The 22,430-nt window shown below is 39.9% G+C and overlaps 1 protein-coding gene across 3 annotated transcripts in view; it reads left to right on the top strand.

Annotated features, from left to right (window-relative positions):
* Window positions 1–13,473, top strand: part of IPO7 (importin 7) — a 46,533-nt gene extending 33,060 nt beyond the window's left edge. For 2 of the 3 annotated variants that reach the window (XM_034770044.1, XM_034770045.1), the window contains exons 15-25: window positions 414–574; window positions 1,551–1,679; window positions 3,437–3,503; window positions 3,581–3,706; window positions 3,994–4,091; window positions 5,604–5,699; window positions 6,904–7,124; window positions 7,232–7,437; window positions 8,465–8,671; window positions 9,076–9,192; window positions 12,556–13,473. In XM_034770044.1, coding sequence (XP_034625935.1) covers window positions 414–574; window positions 1,551–1,679; window positions 3,437–3,503; window positions 3,581–3,706; window positions 3,994–4,091; window positions 5,604–5,699; window positions 6,904–7,124; window positions 7,232–7,437; window positions 8,465–8,671; window positions 9,076–9,192; window positions 12,556–12,653 — 1,526 coding nt within the window. In that variant the 3' untranslated portion in view covers window positions 12,654–13,473. Of the gene's footprint in view, window positions 1–413; window positions 575–1,550; window positions 1,680–3,436; window positions 3,504–3,580; window positions 3,707–3,993; window positions 4,092–5,603; window positions 5,700–6,903; window positions 7,125–7,231; window positions 7,438–8,435; window positions 8,672–9,075; window positions 9,193–12,555 lie in introns of those variants that run through there. The other variant, XM_034770046.1, reaches the window with a different exon arrangement.
* Window positions 13,474–22,430: the final 8,957 nt, after the last annotated feature.

The following is a 22,430-nucleotide window of genomic DNA, read 5'->3' as shown; positions in this document are numbered from 1 at the left end:
ATTTGCCAGCTGTGGTTAAAACAAGTGGAGTGCTTGACATAAGTAATTTTTGGACAAAGAAACTTCTGTTGTGGCTCAGCAAGCTTAGAAAGAAACATAACCTGTAATATATAATTGCTCTATTGCTGAATTCCCAGTTACTGTTCGAAGTCTTGTAATAGTTATGTGCTGTTAACAGTTTTTTGCTGTATACATTTAATTTAATATGAAGTTTCGTGTTATCATAGTTCTTTGTTAATACACTTTGTCTCTCTGTTGGCTTTGTGTGAAAAATATATTTAGGCTATTACGTGTCAAATATTTCAGTAGTATCAAAGTGTGAATTTCTGGTTTTCTTAGACTGATACAATAATTTTTATAACAAGAACATAAGAATCAACATAACTGGTGTTTTATTTCCACTTTCTTTGCAGCTAAGGAATATATTACACCATTCATTAGACCTGTAATGCAAGCTCTGCTTCATATTATAAGAGAGACTGAAAATGATGATCTTACCAATGTGATTCAGAAAATGATCTGTGAATATAGTGAAGAGGTTACTCCCATTGCAGTAGAAATGACCCAACATTTGGTAAGCCTGTTTGGTCACTTTGCACTTGGGAAGTTTGTTAAACATGAGGGATTTTGTTCCTTATATTCAAGATGGTTTGTCATTTGCCAGCTGATTTTAGACCAGGCCATTTAAACACATTAATGCAGATGTTTTGTATGCCTTGTGTTCAGAAGCTGCTGTGTTCTTAGCACAATAAGCAAATGTCTTCAATAGAGAAATAGTAATCCTGATTTTAGCCATGATAACCCTTCACAGCACACTTCAGAATCAGATTAGAGTAAAAAGTCTTACTGACCTCATTACTAAAGTTATTAAAACAAAAATTTAGAAGTAGTTTCTTGGTAGCAGATTGTGGGTGCCAATAGTTAGATGTTTTAGGCTAAATTAGTTGCATCTGAAAATACCTGTTGTGTTCTTGGGACATCCACATAGCACAAGTTGTACCTGCAGTTTCATAAGTACAGAAGCCAGGTTGGTGCTGATCTCAAAATCAGGCCCTTAGTGTTTAGGTTTAATGGTTTATAATAATCTTCACTTTTCTGTTTCCTCTAAATTAGTAATACATGTACAACAATCCACTTTATGGTACAAAACTACTAATTCTATTGTTTTAGAATCAGTCAGTTTCTGTTTTTGTAAACTGTTGAGTTAATCCCTGAGGTCTGCATTGTAAATGATACTCCTTTATATATAATTGCAAATCTACTTCATTCATATTCAGATAAACCCTGATTATTCAAATGACTTTAGACAATTTCAGAATTAAGAAATTTGAGATTTTGGAAAATGGGAAGTTTGGAAAAACAAAATTCTGAGCTTCAGGGATATTTCAAATAATTGGCATTCACCTATACTGATTTTTTTTTAACACACAGTATCTCAAAAGTTCAGTGTACAGAGTCTCAAACTTGTACAATAGTCTATCCCCAAACATACCTCTTTAATTAACTATCTGAGTGACACACTTATCTGGGATTTTACTGTTACTGTGCAGGCAATGACATTTAACCAGGTCATTCAAACTGGACCAGATGAAGAAGGCAGTGATGACAAGGCAGTGACAGCAATGGGAATTTTGAATACCATTGATACACTCCTCAGTGTAGTTGAAGATCACAAAGAGGTAAGGAAAAACTCTTTCAAAGCAATTAAATGCCTTTAAGATGCTGGAAAATAGTTATTGTGCACTGAATAAAAATCCAATAATATGCTTTCTGCCAATGTTTTAAAATCCTTTTAGTTAAAAACTTGTTAAGCATATTTACACCTGCACACACAGATATAAAATCGTAACTGTTGCATGTAAAACCTAGGAGCATAAACATTTAAGATCTTGGACATCTTACAGATTTCTGTAGCAGTCCAGATACTTGGACATAATTCTTGTGTACCAGCAGATGGAGGCAGTAACCACTAAAATTGAGTGATGTCATTTGCTCAGTTTGTCTGTAGCAAATATAACAGTCTTGTCAGCTGTACTGAAAATTGTTTGATGAGTCTACCCTTGGAGGAAAATAGATGCATCAGTAATAAACTTACACCAGCAGCGAATGGACTCAATATTGTATCAGTTTGCGGTCTGCCATACAGCAAAGTATTGGGAAATCTGCATAAGGCCAAACTCAGTGTAGGGGTTTTTCTTTATTGACTTTGGCATGGTTGGCACTTAAAACTTATACCGGCATATCTGTCCGTCGGGTATGAAAAATGCTCACCCCTGAAAGACACGGCTCTGCCGACCTAATCCCCATTATAGACAGGGCTGACCTAGTTATACTGCCTCTTGAGGAGGTGGATTACCTACACCAAGGGGAGAAGCCCTCCTGTCTGCATCAGTAGTGTGCACTGAAGCGCTACAGTTGTGCTGCTATACCGCTGTACTATTTTAAGTGTAGGCATACCCTGAAGTACAACAGCAGTGCAACTGCATCTGTTCCACCCTGGTGTTTCTAGCATAGACTTACCCTGCAGCTACACTCGGGGGCTATGCCAGCATAGACTCTGTAGTGTAGACAGCCTTAGTCTGTGTTGTAGCTTCATCAATCTTTGCTGGAGTATTTTACATTACCGAGTGTTATGCTACTACAGCTACTGATTTCTGATAAATGTTTTAGTTCCATGGTGCCTAAATGGCTTGGTAATAAATGTGTTCTTAAAGTTCCAGAGGTCTTAGTTAAGAAAATATACTAAAGGTATACTTATACTGCAATTAAAAAACCCACAGCTGGCCCATGCCAGCTGACTTGGGTTCAGGGTAAGAGGCTGTTTAATGGTGCTGTAGATGTTCATGCTTGGACTGGAGTCTGGATCGTGGGAGGGTCCCAGAACTCAGGCTGCAGCCTGAACCTGAACGTCTACACTGCAATTAAAAAGCCCCTTAGCCTGAGCTAAGTCAGCTGCCATAGGTCAGCCATAGGTGTCTAATTGCAGTGTAGATGACACAGAAGGCTTAGGATTCAAAGCTCATAACATGATGCTGCCATATAACAAACCAAGGGATGTTCTGGTTTCTTAACTAGTTTACTGTTGTGCTATATGTATTTAATTTATTATGTTTTCATGGGGACTAAAAATGTTACTCAAAAACTAAATTAAAATAAGAGTAACAGTAGGTATAAGCAAAGACATCCCTAAATGAGATTCCTCCAAGATTCAAAGAAGAATGGTGTTCCAAGAAAAAGATTGCGTTAAAGAGAGCCTAACAGATCGTTAGCTATAACGGTGCAGTTATAATACATGTCGTATTCAAGAGAGATGTAATTTTGTATTGTTTGTTAGAAGGTGAAACTCTAGTAAAGGTACTTCACAGAATTTTTTTTAAAACTTATTTAAAACCAGTTTTTACATGTGCTTGAAACTCATTTAAACTTTCTATTTCAGATTACCCAACAGTTGGAAGGGATCTGTTTGCAAGTTATTGGAACAGTTTTACAGCAGCATGTTTTAGGTATGTGTCTCCTTGTTTGTGTTAATTATTTGTCTGTCATTAGCATTAAATTTAATAAAGTGCTACTTCCATTTTAGAATTCTATGAAGAGATCTTTTCCTTGGCTCACAGTCTGACATGTCAGCAAGTCTCTGCACAGATGTGGCAGCTTTTGCCTCTTGTTTTTGAAGTTTTTCAGCAGGATGGCTTTGATTACTTTACAGGTAAGAAATCCTAATAAAAAATATGTCCTAAGATTAGTGGGTTTGATGTATTTGTTGTGGGGCATAAATGCAATCTTGATTGCAATTTAACCAATGTTCAGAACAGAGTTATATTTGCTATACGTTATTTTGACCAAAATAGTTTTGCGTAAGGTTTGTCAAGTGACCTCCTACTACAGTAGCCAACACCATGTTTAACTATCTTACAATAAGCCTGAAAGCTATATATTAGCAGCTAGTGTTGTAAAAAATAACAGAACGACTAATTGATTATTCTTGTTTAATAGATATGATGCCTCTCTTGCATAATTATGTAACTGTCGATACAGACACACTTCTGTCTGACACAAAATATCTTGAAATGATCTACAGTATGTGCAAAAAGGTAGGTAGACGCCTTCTGTCTAAAACTTACTGGCCTGTGTACAAAATAGAAAAAAAATATTTTGTACAAATGTACTTTTTTTTACAACAATAGACTTTCAAACTGGAGACTTTTAAATTGTACCCTTCTGATATATGATGTTTGGTATTTTCCGTGACTCTGCAAGGAACAGCAGCTGAAAAAAGGGAATTACCAAGTCACTATGAGGAGTTTAGTTAAAGTAAGACCTCCCTCTCCTTCCCCCCCAAAAAATAAGTTGTGCATGACATAAGAATATTAGAAATATGCACAGGCAGTGGCTGGAGTCAAGCTTCTTTTTATTGTATTATTTGTATTACAGCAGTGCCTAGAGTCACATCTGAAATTGGAGCTTTAATATGCAAACATTGTAGTAGGAGATAGTGCCCCAAACATTAAATCTAAATAGACAGGATAAATAACGTGGGAAGGGAAACAGGCACAGAGAGATGAAAGTACTTGCCCTGGGCCACACGGCAGATTTGTGGTAGAGCTGGGGATAGAACCCAGTTCTCTGACTCCTGGTTCACCATCTTTTCCACTGGACTACACTGCCTCTCAACATTTTCCATCCTTTGCATTCTCACTTCAGTTTTGTCAATATAGCTAGATGCCGGCTGGTTGGCATTTTAATCCTATCAGTATGTAGGGGTATAGAGCGTTCTTTGGAACCTTAGCTGTAGTTAGCCTAGGGGAATGAAAACCTTCTCAAATGCAGTTAATTTTCTTTTCCAAACTGGTGTCTTGTATATGTACGTTTTGTTGTCTGTACTCTGCACCAAGCTTGCTCTTTAGATTGAAGTGTTCACTTTATTTCCTTTGGTTGATTCTATGACTGGAAGTGTTTGAATTTTGTTGCAGATAACTTATGTGAAGAGTTAGAGCCCTTTCTGTGTTTGTGAATTAGCTGCAGACAAGTTGATTTTTCATCTGTTTATTTTGTAATTGAGTAGTTTTTGCAAACAAACTTCATTTTAATTATTTGTGACCTGGTCATTGTCAGTTTTTACTACTTGTTGTTTTCTATTAGTGCCATGTGGTTAGTTCTAGATTTGTATAGTATTTTCTGGTCCCTTGTTGGACAATAAAAATGCTATAAACAAACTTTATAAAATTGTTTGTGAATTGTTCAGATAACTATTCAGTGAATCTTTTGTGCAAATAAATGTTTTCAAAATGGCTATGAGCCCTTCTTATACAAGTACTCCTATAAACTTGTTCAACATTTTTGCGGAACAAGTAGATAGTTGTTAGCTGCAACTATTTTTTTGCTCGACATACATATCTCCAGTTATGATCCTGAACCTTTGTTGTAGTTTATTCCCTTTTATTTCTCTTCTTCATGATGAATGCTGGAAATGGCACTCTAGTTTTTATGACACTAGTATTTTAATAGAGATCTTAGTTGTAGATTAACTTCTCAGAGAAAAACAGAATATCAAAAACATCTTTTATCCATAAGCAGAAAACCAACAGTAGTCGACTGTTTTTCAGGTCCTTACCGGAGTTGCAGGAGAAGATGCAGAATGTCATGCAGCAAAGCTATTGGAAGTTATCATTTTACAGTGCAAAGGGCGTGGCATTGATCAGGTTAGTAACATCTGCTTGCTATCTTAAACTCATGTTACAAAATCCATCATGTTTTAGTGAAACTAACAGTATCTGCTGAGCTATCATACTGCAGTGCTGGGAGTATTATTAGACAGCACTGGTAGAGCTAAAGAAATGCATATTTCATACTTTGCCTCCAGAGATAGAGTGCATCTGACAATCTAAAACACTTCCTTGCACAAGGGAGTACAGTTTAAGAGCAGACTACCTCTTTTAGCTGTTGGATTAAATTCTGTAATACACTATAGTGCATACACGAGGGAAAGATTTAATGGTGGGCCACATGGCAGCCCAGAATGAAGAAAGTGGGTGATGCCCATAGCATCCCCACTTGTACTGGCAAAAAAGCGCCATCTGTAGGGAGGCAAGAATTTCTTGAGATTGTTTCTTACTGGAATCAGTGAGAGAAATCATTCCTCCCTTATATATACTTGACAAACATATAGGTGCTAGGAAGTAAAGGTACAAGACCAATGTAATATTTGTAGAGAGTTTTTTCCTGAAGATTCTGTTCTTAATTTGTCTAAAGGTAAACTTAATCTGTGTTGAAATAATACTGCTAACCCTCTGCTTAGGTAAGCAGGGAAACTATTCTCCCCCTTTTGCTAGATATCTTGAGTTACATCCTGTAACACTGTTCTCCAGTATTAATAACTGACATTACTACAGTAAAAAGTCAAAGGTGTGTTGTTTTTAACATGGAAAGTGACTAAATCTGTTTCCTGGAGTTACTGATGTTCATATTCTATTTACACCAGCTAGTTTTTTAAAAAACAAGATTACAGAATTATTGGGGAATTAAACATACACTTAAATATATTTAGTATGGCTATCATGGGTAATATTATAAACCAAAATACTACATATAGGTTTACTCACGGCTAATGCTGTATTGCATTTATGTTGGCTTGACTTCTACCACCAATTTAACACTGAAGTGTTGATATCCTTGCATTACTTTTTTTTTAATTCCATCTGTGTGTATAACCTCAGGTATATTTTGTGCACCAGACTGTTTATTCAGTGTTATGTCATTCTGCAACCGTACCTATGAAATACAGTTGTTAAAATGATATAACATGGAATAATTAGATGTGTATATAATTAACTCTTGCTTCCGGGGGAAAGAGGGTTTTTGATCCATTAAAATACTGAGTTTTTATAACGGTTCTATTTCTTCCAGTGCATACCTTTATTTGTGGAAGCTGCATTAGAGAGATTGACCAGAGAGGTGAAAACAAGTGAACTGCGAACGATGTGCCTCCAGGTTGCCATAGCTGCTTTGTATTACAACCCTCATCTGTTATTAAATACTTTGGAAAACCTTCGTTTCCCCAATAACGTGGAGCCCGTCACTAATCACTTCATTACACAGTGGCTTAATGATGTAGACTGTTTCTTGGGGTAAGCTGCTCTCAGTTTGAAGACTGCCATGTGTAGTCTACCACCTATTTTCTATTTTTAGAAATTGGAAGTAAGTAGATATAAAATGTTGTTGTTTTGTATTTTAGACTTCATGATAGAAAGATGTGTGTGCTGGGCTTGTGTGCTCTTATTGATCTGGAGCAAATACCACAGGTTTTAAATCAAGTTTCAGGACAGATCCTGCCAGCTTTTATCCTTTTATTTAATGGATTGAAAAGAGCATACGCTTGCCATGCAGAGCATGAAAATGACAGTGATGATGATGATGACGCTGAAGAAGATGAGGAAACTGGTAAGGAAACTGAAACAGTACTGTTAAATTTCAATGTCTCATGTCCCCTCCATGTCCGACAGACTCTAGCACATGGAGACAGCCAGCCCCTACCTGTAATTCTCCAGAGTCCTCTACCTCCAGAGATAAAGCTAGTGCTGGGGCTTTGGAGCCTCTTTGTAACCCTTTTACGGATCCGTTTGGCAATTTTCCTGACTGGAGCAGAAGTAAACTTTTCTTTACGGCTGAGATTCCTGGGCTGCTTCTCTCCAGGGTTGTCTTGGGCCAGCTCTTTTTATAGACACCCCCTGCTTCCCAGGGGGTTATTGCTGGGACAGACCTTTCCCCCTTGCATCTATTTGAACCACGAGTGAAGGGCACAGAAAGAGAGCTGCAGGTGGACCTCTTGTTTCTCCACACTCCAGCTGTGCTACAAAGTGCCCCGTGTTCTGGTGCTTTGAATCTGTATCTGAAACAGCACCTTCTTCCTGCCTGTTCTAGCATAATATAGCCTCCACCTCATCAGCTGTCTCCAGTCTATCCAACAATAATCGTCCTTTCCAATCTCTCTGATCAGGCTTCCTCCTCTTCAGATCTCTCCTTTCTTTCTGCATGAAGTTCAGACTTCTGCACAACTTTTGCCTGTGTCCACAGCTATAATCTCCACCTCTTCCCACCTCTCCCCATGCTCCTGCCTGAACTTTTTAGATGCTAAATTCCTTGGGGTTAGGGACCATGTCTTGCTTAAATTTCTGAAGTCCAATGCAAAATTTGCCACAAGTGTTTTTATTAATAGCTAGTTTCTTGTGGCAGCAACATGTTCCTTTTCTACCGCTCAGAAGATAAGGAAAGGGACCACGAAGGAAAGTGAGACACTGGTAGAGGTGGAGAGGAGTGGGCCCTTTTGTGTGAAACCACATTTTTATTGATTCCATCACTGATCAGTATAACCAAAATCCTACCTGAAGATAACAGTTTGATTCTGAAGATTAAAAATCTCATTGCTTTATATGTAAAAGAGTCCTCTTCTGTGACATTCGCCTTACAGAGGAATTGGGGAGTGATGAAGATGATATTGATGAAGATGGACAAGAATACCTAGAGATTCTGGCAAAACAGGCAGGAGAAGATGGAGACGATGAGGACTGGGAAGAAGATGATGCTGAAGAGACTGCTCTGGAGGGCTATTCAACAATTATTGATGATGAAGACAACCCTGTTGATGAATATCAGATATTTAAAGCAATTTTTCAGAGTAAGAACTGTATTTCTTCTGCTAGCTGACAATTACATATTTTAATTCAATTTTAATTTGTTTTTGGAAAATTAAGTACATAATGGATTGTCATTTGGTGATAAATTATTAATTTAGTTCCCTCCATAGAGAGAAAAGTCAGTGTGGCTTCTGGGGTGGGAGAAGGGAAGGTTGAAAGTATTTAAAGAGATTAGCATTTTTTGAACCATTTGCATTCCTTTTTAGAACACTTGTATCTGTTTCCGAAATACCAATTTTAAGATTTTTTGTATTCTTAGTATTGTCTCTTCTTAGGGGGATGCCAAGTCAAAATACAGGCTGCTTTCTGATTTAAGGTGGCAGTGAGAACAAGTTTTGGATGATGGAATATTCTAATAAGATGAATTGTCCTTTTTTCTTTGTAGCAATTCAGAATCGTAACCCCGTTTGGTACCAAGCTTTGACACATGGTCTTAATGAAGAACAAAGAAAACAGTTACAGGACATAGCAACTCTAGCAGATCAAAGGCGGGCAGCCCACGGTACCTTCCCATTCATACTTTATAGCATTTATTATTTTTTACTATTTAAATATTGATATGCTCAGCGCTTCACAAGACATGCAATACAGACAGACCCTACCTAAAAAAGCTTACATGTTAACAAGACATAAACGGAGTGTGTGGGTTGCACTGGGAAGCCCAAAGGGGAGAGGATAATTAAGTGTGTTTTGAATAATTCAGCATTAACTTACAGCTTAATGTTTTAGCTTTTGCTAATGTAACACTGTCAATATTTCTGCTTAAAATTATTTACTGAATAGTGATCTCTCTCAAAACATATATTGGAGGTGGTTCAGACTTGCCCACAAGGCTCTTGACCCTTCTGTACTTCTGCTTGTTTCTGTGCCTCCAGTGATGCAAATAGAGCAATGTCTCTGTTCCCACCATTGTAGTCTTATTTCTAAAGCTGATTGGGAGAGTAGGCAGCAATAAGCAGAACTTCCATGGCTTTGCTCCTTTTTGTTTTGTTTGTTGTCTCCTCCCCCATCACAATGGAGCAGGCGGACAGACAGGACAAGCTGAAGACCACGGGGTACTCAAAATACAAGGAGACCTCTCAGGAGCTGGAGGAGCAAAGCTCTGCCACAGTTGCTCTCTGCTAGTGAAATCTCACTCTGCTGGGTGACAGGCCTTGGTCTGTATGGCTTGTTTGCATCTGTGGATGCTACTCCTCCCCCATAAAGCAGAGACTCTTTTAGAGTCACCTCTGCAAGTATGGGTCAGTCCTCTTCATCTCTTAGGACTCAGCGAAGTGGAATTTCAGCTCCATGATCAAGGACTCTTTAGGGGAAGTCCAAAACGCCAAGCCTCCAGTCCACTTATGGGAAAGGATGTCCCATTGCAGATTCATTCCAAAGTGGATAATCAAGTCACTTGGCAAGAAATCTAGCATCCTCCTGACTGTCCTTGACATATTTCCTAGCTGCAATCGTGTTGGGAAGAAGAATCTCCAAAATCTCTGCTCTTGAAGAACATGCAACTTACTGTATCATCCATGAGGACTCTATTTTGTACTCCACCGTCTTGTAACCAAGGTTTACCTTTTTCCACTCTGCTCCCCGCATTTCTAGTGCCTCACAGGCAAGCAGTCTTCCTTTAGCTAATACAAATCTCAACACATGACATAAACAGTCTGGCAAATTGTAAATGTGAGCAGTGGTGCAAATAACTTAGTAGAGCTGACAGTCTGGAAAGCTCTTTCTTCCTAAATGCCTGGGCCTGAAAGAATCGAGACCATCTATAGCTAGGTGGATCAAGGACCATACTCAATGGACTCCAGCACGTGGCAGCCTGGGCAGAAAGGGCATCAGCTACCAGATGATATCTCTAAAGCGGCCACGTGATCATTCACAAACAGGTTTATAAAATACTACAGTATTAACCATCATTCTTCAACACAAGCATAACAATAGATTAAAGGTTTTAAGATTAGAAAAGGGAGAATATTTTCCTTCTGTTTCTTACTATTTCCTCTCTAGTATGTCTGTTTGGGGATAGGTCAAGATCCAGATTGGAAAATCGGTTCTTTTCTTGGACTGTCCTCCTCCATTCTGCCTTGCCTTCAGAAGTTCTTCAGATATACCTTCTGAATCCATGTATATAATTAAATAGGGTTGAATAGTAACATACTGAATAAGATCAGTGGTATGGCTAGTCCAGAATCCTACCTGTCGGCAGCCAGTACCAGTTGCTTGAGCGGAAAGGTGCAAGAATACAATAAGCAGCTATAGAATAACTACCCATAGGGAAAGTTTCTTCCTAATTATTATCAGAAGTTAGTTTATGCTCTGAAACACGTTTTCAAACACTTGGGTTTTTAAATATCTACTATTGGAACTCTGGATGTCTGACCATATAAATGTCCAGACCTGCTTTGATTCCTGCTAAACTCTTGGCCTTAATGATACCTTGGGGGAATGGGCTCCACATGCTAACTATGCATGTTATGAAAAGCATCAGTTTTAAATTTTCAGCTGTTGATTCTTAGCGCAAATTAAAGCAACTTTGAGGCTCATGTAATTTACATCAGCTGGTAATGTGTTTACATGCTTATGTTAGCCAGGGATTGCCCATAGCACAAGATCCTCCAGCTGGGCCCTCTGCCACTGAGCAGACTTCTGACATGCCCTACGTTGGAGACGGTTAGAATGTAGTCCACTGTTGCTGACTCTACGCCATGCAGGAATTTCTCTAACTGAACAGCTTTTCAGCCCCTTTGCAGCACTGGAGCAGTGCCCAAGGCTCATGGCATGTGCAAAGTTCTGGTTCTCAGTGTTTCCTTGCTGCTCTGGAAGAAGCATTTGTCTGGTCTGAGTGCAGAAGCAGCACAAACAAGTCTGAACTGCCCTTGATATTTGCAGGAATAGAGGCACCATTCAAATGTCTCTGATTGGGAGAGAGTGTCTCAGAGAGGAAATAATCAGACAACTACTCTGTTGTGCCTTTGATCTATACCAGGCCTTGATTTTTATGTGCATTGTAACTTGTGAAAAGACACACCAAACCTATATAACTTTTTAAAAACACATGGAAACTATATGACCAGTCAACGTGGTCAGAGTTCAGATGCAACATTGGTCCCTTCAAGATGAGGATAGAGACATGGACTCTGTGTGATAGGAAGAAAAGTAGCTGAGACTGAGAATTAGAACTGGATAAGTGGAATGTAGAGGGGATGTTGAATAATTTAAGTGCTTTTTTTTTTTTTTTTAATTTTATTTTGCACCAACCTATGCAGTGTAGCAGCCTTAACTGGAAGGAGACAGTTTATTTTGTGTGCACATGTGCACGTTTCCCCTCCTCGTTGTTCCGTTTATATTTCTCCTCCTACTGTTGAATTTTGGCAGGAACATTTAATTTTTCATTGACGTTCAAATGGTGCTTATTTAGTACAAGTGCTTTTTATTTTTTTTTTCTTTCGTGACTTGACTGAGTGACTAGAGTATCTCTTGTTAAACAGAAAGCACTGGAAGTTCAGTAGCAGTCCAGTGGCCAGACTTTCAGCTGTGTTTGACTCCTATTTAAAGAACACCTCACACAGGAAGCTCTTCATTTATAAAATGTAATTTTTGAATTTTTAGTATTAATTTTTCAGTATATTTTTTTTAAATCATAGTGAAATCTATTGTCAAGATTTTCAAAAGTGAGAAGCAATTTTTGGGTGCCCAATGTAGACACCTTAAAGGAATCTGATTTTTAAAGAGGGTTGCTCAGCAGGTAAATTTTTGGGTGTCTCAAGCCCCCAAAGTTTGAGGCACTCACAAACGCTACCCACTCAGACAGATTGTGATACTTACATTTTTTTGATATCTTACATTTTACTAAAATATTTTTGTCTTTCAGAGTCCAAAATGATTGAAAAGCATGGAGGATACAAATTCAATGCTCCAGTTGTGCCAAGTTCGTTCAATTTTGGAGGCCCAGCCTCAGGAATGAATTGAATTATCATTTTTCCTGCTACTGTGTGATTGTAGTGAAGAGCTTGTGTTCCTCCCAATAGTGGTTCCAGAACTGGTTCATGTTATCTACAACTCACTCTAAACGAATTGATATATAGATTGGACAAAAAAAACCCAGGAAGTGGGACCTGATCATGCAACCTAATACTGGAAAGCAAACCAGAGGTTTTTTGAAGATAGGAAGAACCTGACTTTAAAGCTTCAAATGACACAACTGTGGAAATCTGAAATCAAGAGGGGATGTCATGAAGGCAGCTTTTCTTTTTCTGAGGAAAAAATAGGCATGGGCTGCAGGACTATTTAAAATGTCTCATTTACAGTACAAGCTAGAAGGCTGATTTAATTTTTACACTTGTGGCAGTATGAGTATTTGCCCAATTTCCTTCCCTGTCCCTCCTCTCTATTGGGTGTTTATTCTTTTAATGTAAATAAGATAAGGTAATCGGATAGCCTTACTTAATCTTCATCATTTCCATTTATCAAGATTGTTCATATGTAGAATATTGGACACTTATTGTAGCACTACATAACTGGTAAATCTGTAAATGAATTAGCACTTTCATATTGAAACAAGCCTGCTAGCCTATGTACAAAAATAGCAAAATGTTTGCTGTTTATAAAAAAAAAAAAAGGATGTAATGGGGAAAATAATTTCAAGTTTTAATTTAAAATTAACTAGCAGTTTTGTACCTGGTGACTTTGTGGTGCAGTCACCTCTGGTTGTGACTTGAATTCGGTTATGTAAAAAGGGGTTAGTGATATTTCATTGCTGCTAAAAAAAAAAAAAAAAAAAAAAAAAAAAGGCAACACCCTCTGTGTCCTTTGTTTTTCTTAAAGCTCTCAATGTACAAGTGGAAATTTGGAGACAAAATCTTAATGTAAGCACTGAGAAACATTATCTTCTCTGAAGCATGTAAATTGGACATGAAATTCTGCTCTTAAAGAGTTTATTGAAGTATGTGGATGAAACATCTATATATGCAATCTATTAAAAAATTAATTCGGCTAACTTGGGCTTGATCTATGATTGCAGTTTATTCCTAATTTTGCAAAATAATTCATCCTGTTTTTTTCCAGCAACTGGTAGTGGCTTTAACCACTACATTTCCTTCCCTGTTTTTGCACTCCCAGCATTAATATATGCTCTTGTTTGCCTGATCCAGATGGGATGTTTGAGGTTTCACCAAGCTTTCACTTTTGAAGCCATAATTTCCCCCTTCATCTCCAGCACCTCCAGCTGTTATAGTACCTCGTATTTTAGCTAGAAAGGCAAAATAAAGTTCCCTCTGGGACCACTGTCAAAACCACTCTATCTAGAAGCCAGCAGTAAGATGCTGTGAATGGGCTGGTTTATTGCCCCCTTTTTCTTCTCTGAAAATCTAAATTAACATTCTTTCTTTTGGCTGTTTTTTTATCTCACCTGCTGTTACAACTGATATTAAACAAGCTACCTTAATTTAAATGTAAGCCTCCAAAACTTAAATGCAGGTTAAAATGAACTGAGTTTATATCTGTAAAAAATGAAACTGAAATGCACATATATATATATATATATATTATGATATTCAAAATGCAGTCTTCAGAAAATGGCTTGTGTGGTGTGTTTTATTTTTTGAGTCAACAGAGTAACAGGTATCCAGAAGTTGGGTTTTCCTTGAGCTTGATCAGTAATAGTTACTACTTTTTGGCTTATCACACAACTACTAGAACTGTTCTGAGAAGGGATAATGGACGTTTCACTTATGCCTTCGTTTTGGATTGCCTTTCTCACACAAATTCTTTCCATGTGCACAAAAACCAGTTCTAATGTGAAAGACTAGTCCAAGGCTGTGATGGAATGTTTCCCTATCTGAACACTTTAAGGGGATATGTGTAAGAAGTTTGTGGAATGAAGGAGTAGGAAAGAATGGATATTGCATCTGGTGTAGAAGAGCCTATGGTTAGTCTTGAGCCTGGATATCCTATATAGAGATGTGGTATGATAGCCCCTTTTATCACTTGCTGATTCCTAAAAAGTTGACTGGCAAAGGACATAATTAAAATAAAACTTCTGAAAATGTGTATTCATTGCAGGCCTCAAAATGTGTTCTACTGTTGAGGTGGGAATCTCGAAACTTGATTTTGCTTTTGTGGCAAGGAGATGCAAGACATTATTACAGCATTTACTTTCCTGTCCATTCCTGAACTTTGAAAGAGTCCCTAATTTAACATGTTAAAAAAAAAAAAAATAAAGTACTGTATTTCTAAACTTCCACTTGTGGGGCAATAATTTATCTACTTATGCTTCCCAAGTATTTAAAAAAAACTTAGTTTTTGGGAAGGTGAGCATGACAGAATTTGGGTTGCGGGAAGGGAAATTTTATGTGTGTGTGGGGGGGGGGTGGAATTGAGGGAAAGCCAATGAGAAGCTAGTTTTCATGGTTGTTTAGAGCTTGAATATTTACAGAAATTTTCCATTGACTCGAGAAATGTATTTGTGAAATAATGCAGTCTTATTTCAGATGATTTCATATGTATCTCAAAACTGGTAGGAAGGACATCACTTTTCAGGGTGGAACTAGGATTTGCTTTTTCTCTTCTCCAACAGGTACATTAGTATAGAGTCCAAAGGAACAATTTTGCATTGGCAAAGTGATGTGCTAGATTACCTAACAATTTATGTTCGTCTTTTACTTTTAGTGATATTCTCATTGTACAATTCAGAACTGACCCCTTTTCTTGTGGGAACGTTCACTCATTCTGTTAGATTTTTTTAAGCGTGTTGGGGAACTTAAAACCGGAGTGGTTTTTCTAATGTTGAAACTTTCCATTTGGATTAATATATCTAAACTACATCTTCACCACTTATCTCACTGCGTAATTCCAAACGCATAGCTGTAGCTTTAGAACATCTTGGACTCTTGTTCTAGTTACATCACTCCTTATTAAAGTTTGCCTTATCCTGCTAACTATACTTTTTTCAAGCAGACATTCACAGATACAGTGCCTCACATTCCCCTTACAAGCTACACTTAATTCAAGTTTAAAGCAAAAGTCAAGGTATCTTTAAAGATTTGTGAAACCCTGTGTAGATTTGACATGCTCTAGCCCTGAATAGCTTATCTTAGGGTAAATTTCAAATGTCTGTTTTAGAAAGCATTTAGAAGTGGGCTGTAACCCACAAAAGCTTATGCTCTAATAAATTTGTTAGTCTCTAAGGTGCCACAAGTACTCCTGTTCCATTTTCTTACAATTCTTTCTGTCCTGGTCAGAAATCATATTTCATGGATATTGGTCCAATCCAGATGAATGAAAGCAAAGTTGTTTTTAAATAGAAATTACTATACCTGTTCAAAGTTAGAGCCCTGTTTAGGTTGACATTGGTCCAGTATTAGATGCCGTCAGAGGAAGTTTGAAAAAGAAACCCCCTATCAACAATTATGAAATAATGTGTCCATGGGGAAGTTTCTTGTCCCACTTAGTGGTTGGCTTATACACGGATACAAAATTAAATTAAAATACACTAAATTTCTTTATTTTATATATTCAGTAAACACTGGGAAAAAACACATGATTACTTGTATCTAAGCACTGGTGTACACAGAGCAGTAATGTGGACGGGGGGGAGGGGGGAGATTTCTAAAACACATTAACATGCATTAATTGGTCAATATTTACCCTGCTGGGGTGCAATAAATGTTCCTAGTACATTTTAACAGTGCTATTTGAAATGACTATGTTAAAGCACACTTGGGAATATTACAAAGATTGCTCATTACAGTACATACAGAGGAAGCCCTGAAAATCCCCAATGTTTTGGACATCTACATCAAACTAAAACATTGCTAAAATGAAACATCCCAAAATGAAATTAACAAAATATAAGACCTGTTTATCTCCCATAGCATAAGTATTTATATTATCAACAAAAATTCAAAGTGTGTATTTATGTTCTTGACACAGATGTCCACCTCCTTTTTTTGAATCGTGCTAATACTTGGCCTCTGATACTTAGTTAATCAGATAATTTAAAAAAAAATATGCTGTCTTTTGACTGTCCCATGGTAAGTAGGAGTGCTCGAACTGCCTGCCTTATATTTTTATTTCCCATACTTATGTTCTCTCTCTAAACAATCAATCTTTTTTCAGTCGTTATACAAAATCTCTTCATGTTTAATAATTTTTATTTCCTGTGTGAACAATCTTCTTTTGAGAGATTGTTCAGAACTGAACATAGCACCAAGTGAGGACATCACATTAATTTGACCCCAGACCCCTAGAGGAAGAGACAGCTTTATTAGTCCTCTATACCCCTCTGACTCAAGACTCCAGAGACATCTCCACAAGGACTAGTCACTTCTCTTCAGCTCTTGAGGCTCAACAATGACTATTCTGCAACCCAGTGTCTTCCCACAATTTGAATCTCTGGGTTGCTTTCCTTTACAGGTCACAGAGGTGGATCACAGATGTGTTTTGGCATTCCACAGTCCAGCCATGTCCCCTCTGCTCCTGCTTACTGCCAGATTCTCTGCCTCTGCAGTAGCAGGTAATGGTGGTTTCTTTTGCAGTCACCCTCATTCCTATTTTAATTTTTCTGCCTAGTTTTGGGGCTTTGCGAAGCAGTATTCTACTTCCTCGCCATTCTTCCTCCTCCTTGAGTTGGTTAACCCCTTAGGGATTTAACCCTTCCTGAGCCTCTGCTGCAACATCTTGTTTCTCTGTCCCTTACAGGCATAGCAGAGCATCCAAGAAAGCACCAGGTCAAATCCAAGAGGTGCTTTAGAGGTGAGGCATCCTTCCCAGATTCAGTAGATGGCAAATTGTACTCAGACTTCTGTAACTAATTCTGTTAGGTCCCAGGGCTACAAATCAGACAGGCAGATGGGGTCCCTTGCCCACCAAGGCACCCATGACTCCAGTGGGGGAGAAATGGACCAGGAATTCCAGTGCAGAGCCGGGAGAGGTTCCAGAAGTGAGATGAACCAATCAACTCAGGGGAAAGTCCTAGGAGACCCTGCAGAACAAAGAGGCTTGCAGGGCTGCAGGTCTTGCGGCATCCCCACCCCACCCCAGTCTTAAAGTGGGTCCTGAGCACCCTCAGGGAAGAAGCATGGCTTCTAACACTGGTCTACAATTTTTGAGAAGTCGTCTGCTTCAGAGATAAAATGTGCTATTTATTATGTATTTTGATTTGCTGAATTCAAATAGGACAATTAAAACAACTGATTGGCTACTATTTCTAAGATATTTAAGTTTTTACATTTTATGTCTATGTATATTGTGTAGATAGTTTTAATCATAAATTGTAAACCTAGGTCTTTTCATGTATTTGTGGTTGCTTTCACATGATATTTCACCTGTCCTGTTTGTTACACTTTAAAAATCAGCAAAAGGGTTATATAAATAAAATTTATTATGAAACAAAAGGCAAAAAACTATTATGTACATAGTTTAGTCCTATTCAGTGTCTACTTGGCGCTTCTTGGCTTGTCTCTTGTATTCATTAAATCTAGATGAGAGTGCAAAAAATGTATCTTTAGTGACATGTTGCAACCAAGGCTTTTGTATGCCTTGAGGAGGTTTTCCACCAACAACCTGTAGTTGTCTGCCTTGTTGTTTCTGAGAAAATTTATTACCACTAACTGGAAGGCTTTCCATGCCATCTTTTCATTGCCACGCAGTGCATGGTCAAATGCATCATCTCGAAGAAGTTCACGAATCGGAGGACCAACAAAGAGACCTTCCTTTATCTTAGCTTCACTTAACCTTGGACATTTTCCACAGAGGTACTTGAAAGCTGCTTGTGTTTTGTCAATGGCCTTGAAAAAGTTCATCAGACCCAGCTTGATGTGTAAGGGTGGTAACAAAATCTTCCTTGATTCAACAAGTGGTGGATGCTGAACACTTTTCCTCCCAGGCTCCAATGACTTGTCAGAGTGGCCAATCTTTCTTGATGTAGTGGGACTCTCTTGCACAACTATCCCATTCGCAGAGAAAACAGCAGTACTTTGTGTATCCAGTCTGCAGACAAAGCAAGAGAGCAACAACCTTCAAATCGCCACAAAGCTGCCACTGATGTTGGTCATGGTTTATGCACCTCAAAAATTGTTTCATGTCATATGTGTCCTTCATATGGACTGCATGACCAACTGGAATTGATGGCAAAACATTGCCATTATGCAGTAAAACAGCTTTAAGACTGATCTTCGATGAATCAATGAACAGTCTCCATTCATCTGGATCGTGAACAATGTTGAGGGCTGCCATCACACCATTGATGTTGTTGCAGGCTACAAGATCACCTTCCATGAAGAAGAATGGGACAAGATCCTTTTGACGGTCACGGAACATAGAAACCCTAGCATCACCTGCCAGGAGATTCCACTGCTGTAATCTGGAGCCCAACAGCTCTGACTTACTCTTGGGTAGTTCCAAATCCCTGACAAGGTCATTCAGTTCACCTTGTGTTATGAGGTGTGGTTCAGAGGAGGAGGATGGGAGAAAATGTGGGTCCTGTGACATTGATGGTTCAGGACCAGAAGTTTCATCCTCTTCCTCGTCTGACTCAAGTGAGAGTGATTCTCGTGCATCAGGAACCGGCAGTCCTTCTCCGTGGGATACTGGGCGTATAGCTGATGGAATGTTTGGATAATGCACAGTCCACTTTTTCTTCTTTGACACACCTTTCCCAACTGGAGGCACCATGCAGAAGTGACAATTGCTGGTATGATCTGTTGGCTCTCTCCAAATCATTGGCACTGCAAAAGGCATCGATTTCCTTTTCAACCACTGGCAAAGATTTGTTGCACAAGTGTTGCAGCATATGTGTGGGGCCCACCTCTTGTCCCGATCTCCAATTTTGCAGCCAAAATAAAGGTGATAGGCTTTCTTAACCATAGTGTTTATACTGCGCTTTTGTGATGCAAAAGTCACTTCACCACAAACATAGCAGAAGTTATCTGCACTGTTCGCACAAGTACGAGCTATCTCTGCTCACTTTGGCTAAACAGAAATGTGTCCCTTTGCAAAATCAAACACTGACAAATAAGAGAGCACGACACTGTATGATTTCTAGAGCTTGATATAGGGCAATTTGTTCAGAGTGATGTAAGCTTCGTTATGATTGCATCATCCATGACTTCTAGGAATAATATGATGCAATTCATATCCTGTATGACGCAATACCAGCTTCAGATTGCATCATTCATTGTTTTGCCTAAAAAGCAAGTACTGTCCAAACCCAGTCATAGATTTATTCATAGATCCAGTCAAAGATGTATTTTAGTCATTTCTGGTTTAAATTGAGATCCCTTCCCTTTATAACTCACTTATCCTCCGCCATTCCCAAGTCAAGGGTCGTATATACTGACCCAATAGCATATCTTGAAAACTAGAGCCAATCAACAATTTTAAGCATCATTTTTGTTCTCAGTGACCCAGAATTAGTAAAGTTTGACTACATTTATTTCAGAAGCATTTTGGCTGTAGAGCAGTGTAATCAGCTACCCCTCCTCATAAGCCAACCAGGAGGGCTGTGATGAGTTTCCCCCCTCCCAGGGGGAATAGGACCTAGTGAGGGAGGATTCTAAGATGACCTCTCAGCGCTTCAGGCACTAAGGAAGGCAAGCCACAGAAGGCCTCACCAAACTGCAGCAGAGCTCCTGCACTCCAAAAGCACTCTGAAAATGTTAAAATATCTAAAAAGGGAAAGAAAAAGTACAAAAAAAATCAGGAAATAAGAGACCTCCCTCTTTCTCCTCCTTTTCCCCCAAAGCAAGTTTGCTGTCTGGCTCTGAAACCTGAGCAGGCTTCTGAGAGTAAACTCAGAGTAAATTTCTCCCTGCAAAAATTCTGCCCTGAAGCTGTGATACCCCTTCACTCCTTCAAGGAAGTGATTAGGGCTGAACAGAACAAGACTGATGAGGGCTAGCACATTATTAAGAGCAACATCAGGCTCTGTAACATTCAAGAACCAAAGAGCTCTATTGAGGAGATGCTATAAAGTTTGATGCTGCAGTAGCATCCTTCACCAGGGATATGATTATTCCCTCAGAAGGGGAGTTCTACCCTAAGGAACGCACTGATAGAAAGATGGATTCTACTCTTGAAAAAGACTTTGAAGCCTCCTCTGACACAATCCAAGTATCCCTGGAATCTACCAGCATTGCAGGCACATATCTTTCCTGGCTGAAGATCTTTAAGGACAGAGATCACTCTGACTTTAGCTTCACTAAAGTCTCCCTAGCAACAGTGTTTATAGCTGATGCCTCAACGGATTCAATGAGGTTCTCAGCCCAAGCCATATCTTCCACGCTCAATAGCCAGGTGCCATGTAAGGCTCCCTGGAAGGTGGATGCTCACTCTAAGGAGGTCCGATGCTCGGGCAAGTTTGCAGGTTCCCTCCTTTTTGGAAAAAAGCTGGATAAGGTGGTGGCTGACAGTGCAGCAAAATCCAAACCGTCTCTCCCTTCCCTATCAGAGCCCTCAGGAGAGAATATAGCCTGACCTTCAGCGAGGTGCTCTTTTTGCACCTTATCCTCACAAAGGTATCTGCAAAGGCACAACAGATTCCTCTTAGAGTGATTGCTCAGTTGTATTCCACAGTAGGTGTGCGTGCTTGCCACATGCACCGGTGCCGGAAGTTTTTCCCTTAGCAGTACCCGTATTGGGGGAGCGCCGCTGCGACCTGTAGAGTAGTGCCTCTATACCGCGCTATAAGGGGAGCTGCGCACTGCCCGCATCCTCAGTTCCTTCTTGCCACCAGTGAAGGTAGTCGGAACTTTGTAGTCCAGCTCTGCTGCAGCTTTTCTACTCAACCTTAGTGGTACCATTCCTGGAATTGTTTCTTCAGTTGTTAGAATGGGCTTGGGGCATGCCCCAGGCTTCAAGTCGTGCGACTCCTGTCGCCGTTCTAGATGTTGCACTCGGGCGCTGGAAGTCCCGCCGCCGTCATGAGTACCGAAGTAGCACTTCAGGCGGGTACCATTCCTCGATGTCCAGGTCCTGAGGGAGACAACATCGCAGGCACCGCCGCTCATACCGTTCCCGTGAGACCGTGCGCGCGACAGTGACCTCGGCCTCGGCACCCAGCCGCCCGGCCTCGGCCCGCGCCGCTCAGCCGGGACAACTACCGCCACTGGGCCCTCAACTGGGTCAGTGGCAAGGAGCCCCATGGCAGGGACAGTGGCGCCAGTGGGCACTGGGGCTGCCAATGGCCACCCAGATGGGGGCCTGCTTGGTCGCCAGAGCATCTCAGGCCTCATCCGGCCGTTTAAGAGACAGATCGGCGGGCCACGAGTTGGCAAACCCGCACCGGGACTTTGATCTGGGGCTCGAGCCACTGGTACCGGCCAAGGCCCACGGCTCCGTGCTGGCCCTTTCCCCGGCACCGGATGACACCCGCCATCAATCCCTCAGGAGGACTTTAAGGCGCACCAAGACCTGCTAAAGTGGGTGGCATCTGGCGTCCAGCTGCAGGCCAAGGAAACGAAGGGCCCTTCCAATTCCCTATTTAACGTGTTGTCCCCTTCGGCACCGGGCTGCATGGCTCTGCCCCTGCACCAGGGTGTAGCCAACATTCTAACACCCTGTGGCAAACTCCCACCTCCTTGGCCCCAATCTCCAAGAAGGCTGAAAGGAAGTACTTTGTGCCGGCCAAGGACCATGAGTACCTCTGTTCCCACCCGGCACCTAACTCGCTTGTGGTAGAGTCGGTAAACCACAGAGCAACAAGGCCAGCCCGCGCCTACACCCAAAAATAAGGACGCCAGACGACTGGAC

Source organism: Trachemys scripta, chromosome 4 (genome assembly GCF_013100865.1).
Source record: "Trachemys scripta elegans isolate TJP31775 chromosome 4, CAS_Tse_1.0, whole genome shotgun sequence".
In the NCBI taxonomy this organism is placed as follows: Eukaryota; Metazoa; Chordata; order Testudines; family Emydidae; genus Trachemys; species Trachemys scripta.
This window is presented reverse-complemented; position numbering and strand designations above follow the sequence as displayed.